The following is a 12,583-nucleotide window of genomic DNA, read 5'->3' as shown; positions in this document are numbered from 1 at the left end:
CCTTCCTTCCTTCCCTCCCTCCCTCCTTTCCCTCCCTCCCTCCCTCCCTTCCTTTCTTTCTTTCCTTCCTTCCTTCCCTCCCTCCTTTTCCTTCCTTCCTTTCTTTCTTTCTTTCTTTCTTTCTTTCCTTCCTTCCTTCCTTCCCTCCCTCCCTCCTTTCCCTTTTTTTCTTTCCTTCTTTCTTTCCTTCCTTCCTTCCCTCCTTTTCCTTCCTTCCTTCCTTCCTTTCTTTCTCTTTCTTTCTTTCCTTCCTTCCTTCCTTCCTTCCTTCCTTCCTTCCTTCCTTCCTTCCTTTCTTTCCTTCCTTCCTTCCCTCTCTCCCTTCCTCCCTCCCTCCTTCCTTTCCCTTTCTTTCTTTCCTTCTTTCTTTCCTTCTTTCTTTCCTTCCTTCCTTCCCTCCCTCCCTCCTTTCCCTTTCTTTCTTTCTTTCTTTCTTTCTTTCTTTCTTTCTTTCTTTCTTTCCTTCCTTCCTTCCTTCCTTCCTTCCTTCTTTCCTTCTTTCCTTCTTTCTTTCGCTCTTTCCTTCCTTCCTTCCCTCCCTCCTTTCCCTTTCTTTCTTTCCTTCCTTCCCTCCCTCCCTCCCTCCTTTCCTTTTCTTTCTTTCTTTCTTGCTTTCTTTCTTTCCTTCTTTCTTTCTTTCTTTCTCTTTCCTTCCTTCCTTCCTTCCTTCCCTCCCTCCCTCCTTTCTCTTTCTTTCTTTCTTTCTTTCTTTCTTTCTTTCTTTCTTTCTTTCTTTCTTTCTTTCTCTTTCCTTCCTTCCTTCCTTCCTTCCCTCCCTCCTTTCTCTTTCTTTCTTTCTTTCTTTCTTTCTTTCTTTCTTTCTTTCTCTTTCCTTCCTTCCTTCCTTCCCTCCCTCCCTCCTCTTTCTTTCTTTCTTTCTTTCTTTCTTTCTTTCTTTCTTTCTTTCTTTCTCTTTCCTTCCTTCCTTCCTTCCCTCCCTCCTTTCCCTTTCTTTCTTTCCTTCCTTCCTTCCTTCCCTCCCTCCCTCGCTCCTTCCTTCCTTCCTTCCTTCCTTCCTTCCTTCCTTCCTTCCCTCCCTCCCTCCCTCCCTCCCTCCCTCCCTCCTTCCTTCCTTTTTTTCTTTCTGTAATCCTTACAATCCCACTTGGAATCTTATCCTACAGATTAATCAAGAAAGGTCGTAAAAAGGGGGCAAAATTCACTTGATAAACGTCTCTCTTAACAACAGAAATGTTGGGCTCAATTGAGGACATATGTCGAGGACTATCTATCGTAAATCATAAATTACCAGAGATTGGCTGATCTTAAAAAATACAGCTAAGGAAGGTTGGGACTTGGTTATCGTAAGGATGGGAGACCACCAGGAAATGCCAATCCCCATAGCGGATTTTATTTAATCTTTAAATGGGAGGATACAGAAATTCTCTTCCTTTAGTGGGTGTCATGGAATCGACTGCTCTACATCAGAAGAAGAGGTTTTTTTTTTGAGCCCGAAGATTTATGTCTGCTGTGAAAAATTGTGGCCGTACTCAACATTCCTTGTTTAGCAACTATACAGGTAGTCCTTGATTTACGACCATAATTGGGACAGAATTTCCATCGCTAAGCAAGGCGATTGTTAAATGAGTCATGCCGGCCTTAATGTTTTAAGACAGTTATGCATTTTCGTGCAGCATATGAGGTAGAAGGTATTCAGGAATACAGGTGGTCCTTGACTTACAGCCATTCGTTTAGTGACCATTTGAAGGAAAATAATTTGTGGGAAAATAAGGTTTATAATTATGGTTAATTCAGCCCCTGATTCTTCTTTTTGAAAGACTGTAAAAACTACAGCATTTATTGGTTAGGTACAAAATCTGGGAAAATACAAGTAGTCCTCAACTTACAACGATTTATTTAGTGACTTTAGTAACGGCGCTGAAAAAAGCAACATGGCCATTTTTCACACTTATGACCGTTGCAGCATCCCTGTGGTCATATGATCAAAATTCAGACACTTGGGGCAACTGACTCATAGTTATGACGGTCGCAGTGTCCCTGGGGGGGGGGGGACATGTCATCTCCTTTTGAGGCCTCCTGACAAGCAAAGCCAATGGAGAAACCAGATTCACTTAACAACCCTGTGACTAACTTAACAGTTGCAGTGATTCACTTAACAACCACGGCCAGAAAGGTCATAAAATGGGGCAAAACTCACGTAACAACTGTCTCGCTTAGCAACATAAACTTGGGGTTCAATTGTGGTCTTAAGCAGTTAAAAAATCCGAAGTGATCATTTCCCTAGAATCTACAGAAGCAGAATTAAATTAAGCTATTTGACATGCTACCGTATATCTTCTAAATGAGTGACACTCCAAAATGACGTTTCCAGAATCCAGGCGGTCTTCGGCTTACGACAGTTCCATTTACTGACCGTTCAAAGTTACAACGGCATGGAAAAAAGGGACTTACGACCGTTTTTCACATTTAACGCCCGCTGAATTATCCCTATCAAAATTCAGACGCTTGGCAGCTGACTCATATTTATGACGGTCGCAGTGGCCCCGGTGGGGGGGGAGTGTCACGCGATCCCCTTTTGCGATCAGTGGGGAAGCCGGATTCACTTAACAACCCTGTTACTACCGGTAATTTAACATCCGCAGCGAGTCACTTAACAACCGTGGCAAGAAAGGTGGGGCCAAACTCACTTAACAAATGTTTCCCTTAGCGACATAAATTTGGAGCTCCGTTGTGGCCGTAAATCGAGGACTGCCTGCAATAGCAATAATTTAATGGTTGCAGGATTGTCACCCCCAGCCATCTTACGGTTAGAATCCTCTCGTTCCGTTACTCTTCTATTCCAGAATAGATCCAGTCAATTTACCGTGAGCGAAAACCGTCCCTTAAATCTATCTGAAGCGTTGTGTCCGTCGTACGGTGGAGCTGACAGGGTGTGTAACCGGGTGTGTTGTTTTTGTGTAGCCCGAGCGGTCGGTGCCCCAAGTGCAAATCTGCCGTTATTGGAGCAGAAACTGCTTCGCTTCCAGTGCCTTTTGCAGTGTGATTGTATTGCTGCTGTCATTCTCGGACGGGGTCCGGTGAGTCATTTTGTGTTCTCGCCGTTCGAGTTGTTTACGGCCGTCCTAGGACTTGAGTTAACTTGGCAGGCCGAGCTTCCATGTAAGTCGTTTTCGTTTCCTCTTATCTAGCGAGATAATACGTGATTTCTCCCTTTCCTTAGCAGTCATTAAAGAACGTTTTAATCGTTGTTGTTATGATTTCGGAAGCTAACGATCTCTTGTGGCGTTGTTGCAAAAACAGGAAAGTCATTTCAGCGTGGCGGGGAATTTGCGGAGTTTCACCAACTGCTTTTTGCTGCTAGAGAAGATCCGTGTTTGTGAGTCTGGCAGTTTGTTCCCTTTGACAGTTTTTACACCAAGTAGCACAAACTGAACTCCCGTTGCCATTTTTACTTGTCAAGAACTGTTGTTTACATTATTGTAAAGGGACACTCTGAAACGTTTTCCTTGGTTTGATATTCTTGGGAATAATTGTCCAGACTTGCAAAACTTTGTTTGTCGGATTGTTTCTTCCTTTAAACTCCCGCGTTGATGTGGTTAGTAGATGTTCTGTTTTCACTTAAAATCCGAGTTAGCAGGGTACAGAGTGTGCTACGGCTTGTCACAGAGAAAGTGAAAGTATTCAAAATGTTTACAACCCTTGGCTCCTTAGCAAACTTGCCTTTTTAACCGTACGTTTCCCAGGTACTTCAATTCTCGGGTTGGTTTACGATGTTTGGTTTTTTTAAAATCGTATTAACGATACGCCGGGCCTATGCTTTGCTTTTAACGGTGGAGAGTTTTAAACTGGGTATGTGACTTCGTATCAACTACCCACCCACCCACGATAGCAACCTACATTATTTTGCGACGGGTAAAAAAAAAGGAATGCTTTGCATAGCTCAAAATATTTCACGGCCTCGGCGAAAGCCAAAATTGATTGCTTCCGACACTTAATAAAAAACTGGAGGGGAGAAGCGAATCGGTCAGTCTTGAGGGGAAAAAAATGTCATTTTCTAGTAAGTACAATATCGGGCCAAGATTCTCTCGTGTTCCAAGTGCATAGCGTTAAATGTTTTTTAAGTGCATTGTATTTCTGCAATCTGGGAAGGCTCAGTTGAAAAGGCCTCACTCATCTGGCAGTTGTGTTGTGCGGCATTAGGCCATCCTTCGGTGCAAAGGTTGCTGAAATCAGGAGGGGTCCATTTATTTATTATTATTATTATTTTTTGCAGAAACACAGCGCATTTTGTAGCCTGTCAACAACAGAAAAGCTTTTCCAGAGCAGGTATCCTGCAAATTGAAATTCTTTAGTATAGGCGATGACACTCCTGTATGATAAATAAATTGGACTCTGTGAGAGCATCACTTGAAACGGGGGGGGGGGGGGATCAAATTCTGTTCTAGAACTAAGAACTAGAAATGGCCATATATGTAATTTAGGGAAGTGCCAATCTGAAAGTGTTGCTGCTGCTGTTATTATTATTATCTCTTCATTAAAAATGAAAGTCAGTTAACTGAAACTCAGTTAATTGAACATTATTATTATTGCTGTTATTATTATTATCTCTTTTATTCGTTAAACATAAAACTCAAGTCAATTGAACATTTAAAATTCTGCCACAAATATTGACTGGTGCTAATGGTTGATACGGGTTGCTGCCAGCGTCCTAGGTATCAACCAAGTACCTTCTTAAAATGTACATTGTTCCAAGTAGCACCGTTTTTTGCAGTTCCGCTGGTGTTATTGCAGGAAGCTGCAATTTCTTGAAGTGTTTTGTAAAATTCTTGGACATCGTACCAAGTGCCCCGATGACAATGGGTATCACTGCTAATATGTTTCATCCATAGCTGTGTAGTTTCAATATTATTATTATTATTATTATTATTATTATTATTATTATTACTACTACTACTACTACTACTACTACTACTACTACTACACAGTGGTGGTGCAGTGGTTAGAATGCAGTACTGCAGGCGACTGCTGCTGACTGCCGGCTGCCAGCAGTTCGGCAGTTCGATTCTGACCCACTCAAGGTTGACTCAGCCTTCCGTCCTTCTGAAGTCGGTAAAAGGAGGACCCAGATTGTTGGGGGAAATATGCTGACTGTTAACCGCTTAGAGAGGGGCTGTAAAGCACCGTGAAGCAATATATAAGTCTAAGTGCTATTATTCTGCTATTAGTTGCCTCTAAGGGAAAGCATTGAAGGCAAACGAGGTCCAGGCAGAAGAAGCTCATCATGGGGTCCAAATCTAAGGGACTGATTTGGACAAAAACTCAGCAGCACTTTTTCCGTGCGTGATCACCAACGTCCGATGACGGCTATGGCACAAGAAGAAGAAGAAGGGAAAGCATCTCAAATTATATTGGCATTATACTGTATATCTGTAACAGCTTTTTTTTTTTATTTATTTATTTATTTTTTAATTTGATTTATATGCCGCCCTTCTCCGAAGACTCAGGGCGGCTTACAATGTGCTCAGCAATAGCCTTCATCCTTTTGTATATTTATACAAAGTCAGCTTATTGCCCCCACAAACTGGGTCCTCATTTCACCTACCTTAGAAAGGATGGAAGGCTGAGTCAACCTTGAGCCTTGGCGAGATTCGAACCCTGCAGTAATTGCAGGCAGCTGGTCTTAATAAGCTTAATAACAGGGTGCCTTAAACCTCTGTACTACCAAGGCTCTTGGATATACTTGACAAGGTATAGCTTGACAAGGATATACAATGTGGGGCCTTACAATTTCACCTTCCAGGTTTTTTTTATGTGGGGCTCTCAGAGCTCAGACAGCACCAAGGAGCCCCCCCCTCCCCAGTTCTACCCAGTTCAGATATTCTCTCCATTTTTCATGTGCTTGTATTCCTTTTGCTTGCCTTCCATAACTGCCTGTATTTTTATTCATTTAGTATTGTTGATATCTACCTATATATTACCTATTGCAGAACGAAGACACAGTTCAATGTGTAAATCTTCCTCATCTCCAGCATCTCCAGGACCCTGCAATTCCAGGGCATGCCTAATACAGATGAAGCCGAAATCCTGCATCAGTGGCCATAACTCCGTAAACAACAACGCAAAGCCATTCAAAACGCCCAAAGACAATCTCATTACCTCCAGTAGCAAACTGCATATGGTCTTTTCTTCAAAAGTCTCAAGAGATAAACCTTGGTAAGTTGGTATTCTTGCAGACTCTTGATTTCATATTCTTTTCTCAGTATTAGATTTCCAATATTAGATTTCTTGTCTAGTTGGAATGACGCGGTGGCTCAGGGGCTAAGACACTGAGCTTGTCGATCAAAAGGTCGGCAGTTCAGCGGTTCGAATCCCTAGTGCCGCATAACTGGGTGAGCTCCTGTTACTTGTCCCAGATTCTGCCAACCTAGCAGTTCGAAAGCACATAAAAAATGCAAGTAGAAAAATAGGGATCACCTTTGGTGGGAAGGGAACAGCGTTCCGTGCGCCTTTGGCATTTAGTCATGCCGGTCATGACTACGGAGACGTCTTCGGACAGTGCTGGCTCTTCGGCTTTGAAACGAGATGAGCACCGCCCCCTAGAGTCAGGAACGACTAGCACATATGTGCGAGGGGAATCTTTACCTTTACCTTACCTAGTTGTTTTGGCATGCAGTGCCCTAGAGCGCCATCCCAAGGGGTGGAGTTTATGTCCAGGATGTGAGGGATGCCCAATGAGTGGTGCCTAGAGGTGGTGGCCTAGAGGTGGTTCTCTTGCCTCCTGATTGTGAGTTCAATCCTAGGTAGAGGCAGATGTTTCTCTCTCTGGGCACAGTGGGAATATATCTGCTGAACAAAACTCCGCATTGGTGACAGGAAGGGCATCCGGCCAGTAAACACTCAGCTCCATTTAGTTGCCCAGACTCCACTCCGCAAGGGATTATGGGGTTATTAAAAGGTGATGATGACGACATATACATGTCCTCGATTTACAACAGTTCGTTTAGTGACCGTTTGAAGTTACAACAGCACCAAAAAAGATGATTTATGACCATTTTTCACACTCATGTCCATTGCAGCCTCCCCATAGTCACAACTCAATGCGGAAGCCAGATTTGCTTAATAACTTAACTAACGTAACTACTGCAGTGATTCACTTAACAAACATGGCAAGAAAATGTGGGGGGGGGAACTCACTGAAGTCTTATACAACATAATTATATTGTGTGAGACTTATTCAAAACTAAAAGCAAAGAAGGCCTCAATGTGCATTTCTAGAATTCTTATGGAAATTTTAAGTTTTGTTTTTTTTTTAATTCCACTTCACACGTTTGTGCAACGTCTTACAAAATAGCAGTCAGAAACCAAACGCCCCCCCAAAAAAGAAACAAATGTGGTTTTATTTAGAAACGAGCACGGTTTCAATTAGTCGCATTAGCGTGCAAAAATGATTTCAGCTCAAAACATTTTGAGCTCACCATGCTCCGGTTTGGATTTGAAACGAGCGGTTCTAAATTTAGCAAGAAATATTCTGGAGCGGTCTTGGCAAGTTTAAGATGTCTGGACTTCAACTCTCGGCTGGGGAATTCTGGGAGTTGAAGTCCATTACATCTTAAAGGTTGAAAAATACTGGGTAGGAAATCAGAAGACTTGCCACATAAGATATCTCCTGTCTTTTAGGATTAAAGCAGTGGTGAAATGTAAAATGTGTTACTACCGGTTCTGTGGGCGTGGCTTGAGGGGGTAATGTGATGGTGGGAGTGGCCAATTATTTTTTTTTACTTTTAAAACCCATTTTTTCTACAACCTCTTCAGCCAAAGAAGTTGTAAAAAAATGTTTTTAAAAGCCTCTGATGATCCCAGCTGAGCCGCGCGATCATCAGAGGCTTTTTTTTTTTTACTTTTAAAAGCATTTTTTCGGCCGAAGAGTTTGTAGAAAAAATGCTTTTAAAAATAATAATTTTTAAAAAGCCCTTGATGATTGCGTGGCTCAGCTGCGGAGGGGGCAGGGATTTTTGCTACCGGTTCTCTGAACCACCCGCCGCCATCGCTACCGGATCAGGTGATCCGGTCCGAACCGGGAGCATTTCACCCCTGGATTAAAGGTTATTTGAAAAAATCAACGTAAACCTCATAATTGGGAGGAGATGATTGGAAACAAATGTTTTATATCACCAAGGAATAGCTGTCATAAAATCTGAGTTAGGTGGGTAAATATGTCTTGTCAATAGAGCACGGCTAAACTGTGGTCATTTTGATTATGAGCCTTGGTGGCGCAGTGGTTAGAGTACAGTACTGCAGGCTACTTCTGCGTCCTGCCGGCTGCCTGCAATTTAGCAGTTCAAATCTCACCAGGCTCAAAGTTGACTGAGCCTTCCGTCCTTCCGAGGTGGGTAAAACGAGGATCCAGATTGTTGGGGGCAAGAGGCTGACTCTGTAAACTGCTTAGAGACGGCTTTAAAGTACTGTAAAGCGATATATAAGTGCTATTGCTATTATTTGTTGCACTTTTTTTCAGTTCTATGAAATGCTTCTTTTAGATTGCAGGAATAGCTATCAAAACTTCCTAGTTTTCTCTTAGTGCAGGCAGTCCTTGACTTACAATCACAGCTGAGTCCAAAATTTATGTTGCTAACCAGGACAGTTGTTAAATGAATTTTGACCCATTTCTTGCCACGTTCATTAAGTGGATCACTGCAGTTGTTAAGGTAGTAACATAGTTGTTAAGGGAATCTGGCTTCCTCCTTGACTTGGCTTGTTGGAAGGTTTCAAAAGGGGATAACCCGAGACATTGCGACTGTCATAAACAAGAATCGGCTAATCACATGTCTGGATTTTGACCACGCAGCCATGGGGATACTGCTATGGTCGTAAGTTTGAAACAATGATCATAAATCACTTTTTTTCAGTGCCGTCACAACTTCAAACGGTCACTAAATGAACTGTGTCGTAAGTCAAGGACTACCTGTACCTGAAAATGATTGGTCCAGTTTTTTGGGGGCCATTTTGAGCTTTTGGGGAGCCTTTAAAATTGTAATGTAATTTCATCAGTGGTTCCATCACAATTAAAAAACTAACTTTCTCCCAAATTGCACCTGAAAAAGGCAGTCCTGTTCCTTTTTTTAAAAAAAGATTTTTATTTTTATTTCTTATACACATATTGTAAATTTACATTCTCTTATCTATATTAATCATACATATACATATTTTTTCTAAAGAAAGCATAACAATAAAACATTTTAATTGCATTCGGGCTTGCTCTTCTACCCTTTCCCCTCATTTTACAACAAACCTCCTTCTCCTTCTTTCTTTCCCTTCCCTACCTCCCCCCCTCTCCTAATTTCTTCCTTCCTCCTCTCCTTCCTCTTCCCTACTTTCTCTTCCTTTCCCCCACTCTTCCCCTCTTTTTCCCCTTTCTAACTTACTCTCCTACTCTTTTCCCCTCTCTTTTCTTCCTCTCCTTTCCCCTTTTTTCCATTCCTCTGTTCTGCCCCAGCTACGGGTCCCAAGAAGTGTAGCACACACACAGAGCTCCAAAAACTCTGTTTAATACAAACAGACCGCTTTCAAAATGCAGGCTTTAACCACAAATGTCCTTATCAGCCTGCTATGAATTACAGATATTAAACAAAGTCCGACAAGGGTTGGCAATCAGCCCAGAAACCAAGTTGTAACAAAAAACCCTCACTCTCAAAATGCTCTGCGTAGGACCAAACGTTGTTTCCAGCAACATTTGCCAGCTATGTGCGAACTTAAATAGGCTAAGGGAGTGGCCAATTAGCCCCAAGCTTTACTCTCGAGGAGACCTCCTCCTGAGTAGCCACTCCTGCCTTTTGGCAGCCCTGCGTGCTCGAGCATTGAGAAGAGGCTCCTCCACTTCACTCTCTTCACTTGAAGGAGCCTCTGGAAGTTCTGAAGGCCCTGGCTGAGTCTCTGCCTCTGGCACCACATCCTCTTCAGCCTCCTTGCTGTCCGACTCAAGCGCCGGCTGCACAGGCTGCTGGCGCGACACCATACCAGCCTCCTCGTCGTCGGGATCAGCCACAATCCATGCAGGCCGCTGGCAGGCCACAACATCCTCTCCCTCCCTCTCCTTTCCTCTCCTATCTTACCCTCTACTCCTCTCTCCTTTCTTTCTCCTTTGTTGTTTAATATTTCCCCTTGGTATCCGAGCATTCCCAATTTTATATTAATATATACTTTCTTTCCAATTTCCTTTCAGTTTTGCCTAGTCTATCACTTCTATCATCAATTGTACATTTATATTATAACATTCCGGGGGCTGCAGTTGGTCCAGAATGCGGCCGCGCGGGGGATTATGGGAGCGACGGGGCGCTCACATATGACACCTCTCCTGCGCGAGCTGCACTGGCTTCCTGTGGTCTTCCGGGTGCGCTTCAAGGTGTTGGTGACCACCTTTCAAGTGCTCCATCGCTTAGGGCCGGGGTATTTGCGAGACCGCCTTCTGCCGCCAATAGCCTCTCACTGACCGGTTCGCTCGCACAGAGAGGGCCTCCTCAGGGTGCCGTCGGCCAGACAGTGCCGGCTGGGGACCCCGAGGGGGAGAGTCTTCTCTGTGGCAGCACCTGCCCTCTGGAATGACCTGCCCCCTGAGATACGCACGATATCAGACCTCCAGACTTTTCGTCGGGCCCTGAAAACACACCTATTCCATCTAGCCGGGCTGGCTTGATCCCATCCTCTCAGTTTTTAATTGAATTCGGTTTTAATTGGGTTGTTTTAAACTTTGGGCCAAAATTATTTAATTGTTTTTTAAATTGTTTTTTAAATTTTATATGCTATGTTTTATCTTGGCTGTACACCGCCTGAGTCCCGCAGGAGAAGGGTGGTATAGAAATAAAATAAAATAAAATAAAATAAATAAATAAATATTTCTTCGCCCCCCATCCCCCTTTTCTGTTCACGTGAGTGATGTTAGCCCTGCCCATTTTGTAGCTTTTCCCCACAGCAAAAATACGAAATGTGAGGACCCTTGATTGCCAAAAAGTCGATTGAGAATGAGCAAAGAAAGAAATATAGCTACTGTATGAATTGTCCTGTCAGCTGACCAAACCTTTATACAGGGAGTCCTCAACTTATGACTACAATTGGGAGTAGAATTTCCATTGCTAAGTGAGATGGTTGTTAAGCAATTCACGCCCGATTTTATGGCCTTTTTGCCCCTTTTAAGCCGTTTTCACTGCAGTTACGTAAATAACACGGTCCTGATTGTGAGAAATTTAATATGCCCCGAGACATTAAAAGGAAGTTTTGGTTCAGTTTTGATTTCTTTTAAGAGAAGGCAGATGTTTCATAATTCAGCTTCATATATAATACTAGGCGGTCATTGTTTCAAAGATATTTTCTTACACAAACAGAGAAATAACATGTCCATGGGGAAGTAGAAAAGCAGTGGAGCCAAAGTGACTTCCGACTTCCTGCCGTCTTCCCCAATGACTTCATCAGTGAGAAGCTGGCAGGGAATGTAAGAAATCACAATCAAGTGATGCGGGTGATAGTGGCGCCACTACAGTGGCTACACTTTGCGAATACAACTGGTGTGAAGACCCTTGAAATTTCAATTACACAGGAGGAAGGATCCCAGATTTTGTACACATTTTCTTAAATTAATGGATTTGAGATATCTTGATTCAAAAAAATTTTTGCTCTGTCATGCACTCTTTAGATGAATTGAACAATTACAGAAGACAGGAGAAGTTCAGTAATATATAGATATACATGCATGCCTGGTTTTCTAACATTAGAGGTGGGTTTCACCAGGTTCTGACCAGTTCTGGAGAACCGGTAGTGGAAATTTAGAGTAATTCAGAGAACCGGTAGTAAAAATTCTGACTGGCTCCGCCCCCATCTATTCTCTGCCTCCCAAGCCCCAGCTGATCAGGAGGAAATGGGGATTTTGCAGTAACCTTCCCCTGGATTGGGGAGGGAATGGGGATTTTACAGTATCCTTTCCCTGGAGTGGGGTGGGAATGGAGATTTTACAGTATCCTTCCCCTGGAGTGGGGTGGGAATGGAGATTTTATAGTATCCTTCCCCTGCCATGAACACCAAGCCACACCCACAGAACCGGTAGTAAAAAATTTTGAAACCCACCACTGTCTAACATGTTTTTAGCACGCAATAATACTGATATTATTGGATAGGAACAGATTTGTGTGAAGTGACCTGGGCACTGCTTTACTGGTAAAACACATAATTGGAAGCGATTTAACTGGTTTGATTACTCTGTGTGCGATATCGATGTGTCTTGAGACAATATTTCAAAAGTGTAAGAAAAGAAACAGGCAAAGAAAGATTTGGGGGACGCAATAGTATTTTTTTCTCCGATTGCGTATCTATATAATAATTATTATTAGAATTAAGTCTAAAAATTAAGCCTGCACATAGTTGAAATATTGATAACAGGAAATCAAAAAGCTAACAGTTGGTAAAATCGTGGAATAATATCTGCCATATTAATTTATACCAAAGCCGATCTTTATGTCTTTTAAAAATGCTGATAGTTTTTTATACTAACAGTCAGATTTATAGTAAGCAGCCAGTAATTACGTAAAATGTTACAGAACCAGCGCTAGCACTGATGATGCAACCTAGTTTGGCTGAT

The 12,583-nt window shown here is 42.6% G+C and overlaps 1 protein-coding gene across 6 annotated transcripts in view; it reads left to right on the top strand.

Annotated features, from left to right (window-relative positions):
• Positions 1 to 12,583, top strand: part of ATXN7L1 (ataxin 7 like 1) — a 71,818-nt gene that overhangs the window by 41,888 nt on the left and 17,347 nt on the right. For 3 of the 6 annotated variants that reach the window (XM_034433632.3, XM_034433634.3, XM_034433633.3), the window contains exon 4: positions 5,949 to 6,174. In XM_034433632.3, the coding sequence (XP_034289523.2) occupies positions 5,949 to 6,174 (226 nt within the window). Of the gene's footprint in view, positions 1 to 2,863; positions 3,121 to 5,948; positions 6,175 to 12,583 lie in introns of those variants that run through there. The other 3 variants (XM_087873366.1, XM_034433635.3, XM_087873365.1) reach the window with 3 other exon arrangements.

Source organism: Pantherophis guttatus, chromosome 7 (genome assembly GCF_059756535.1).
Source record: "Pantherophis guttatus breed Tessera chromosome 7, ASM5975653v1, whole genome shotgun sequence".
Taxonomy (NCBI): domain Eukaryota; kingdom Metazoa; phylum Chordata; class Lepidosauria; order Squamata; family Colubridae; genus Pantherophis; species Pantherophis guttatus.
Note: the sequence above shows the minus strand (reverse complement) of the source record. Positions and strands in the feature narration are given on the sequence as shown.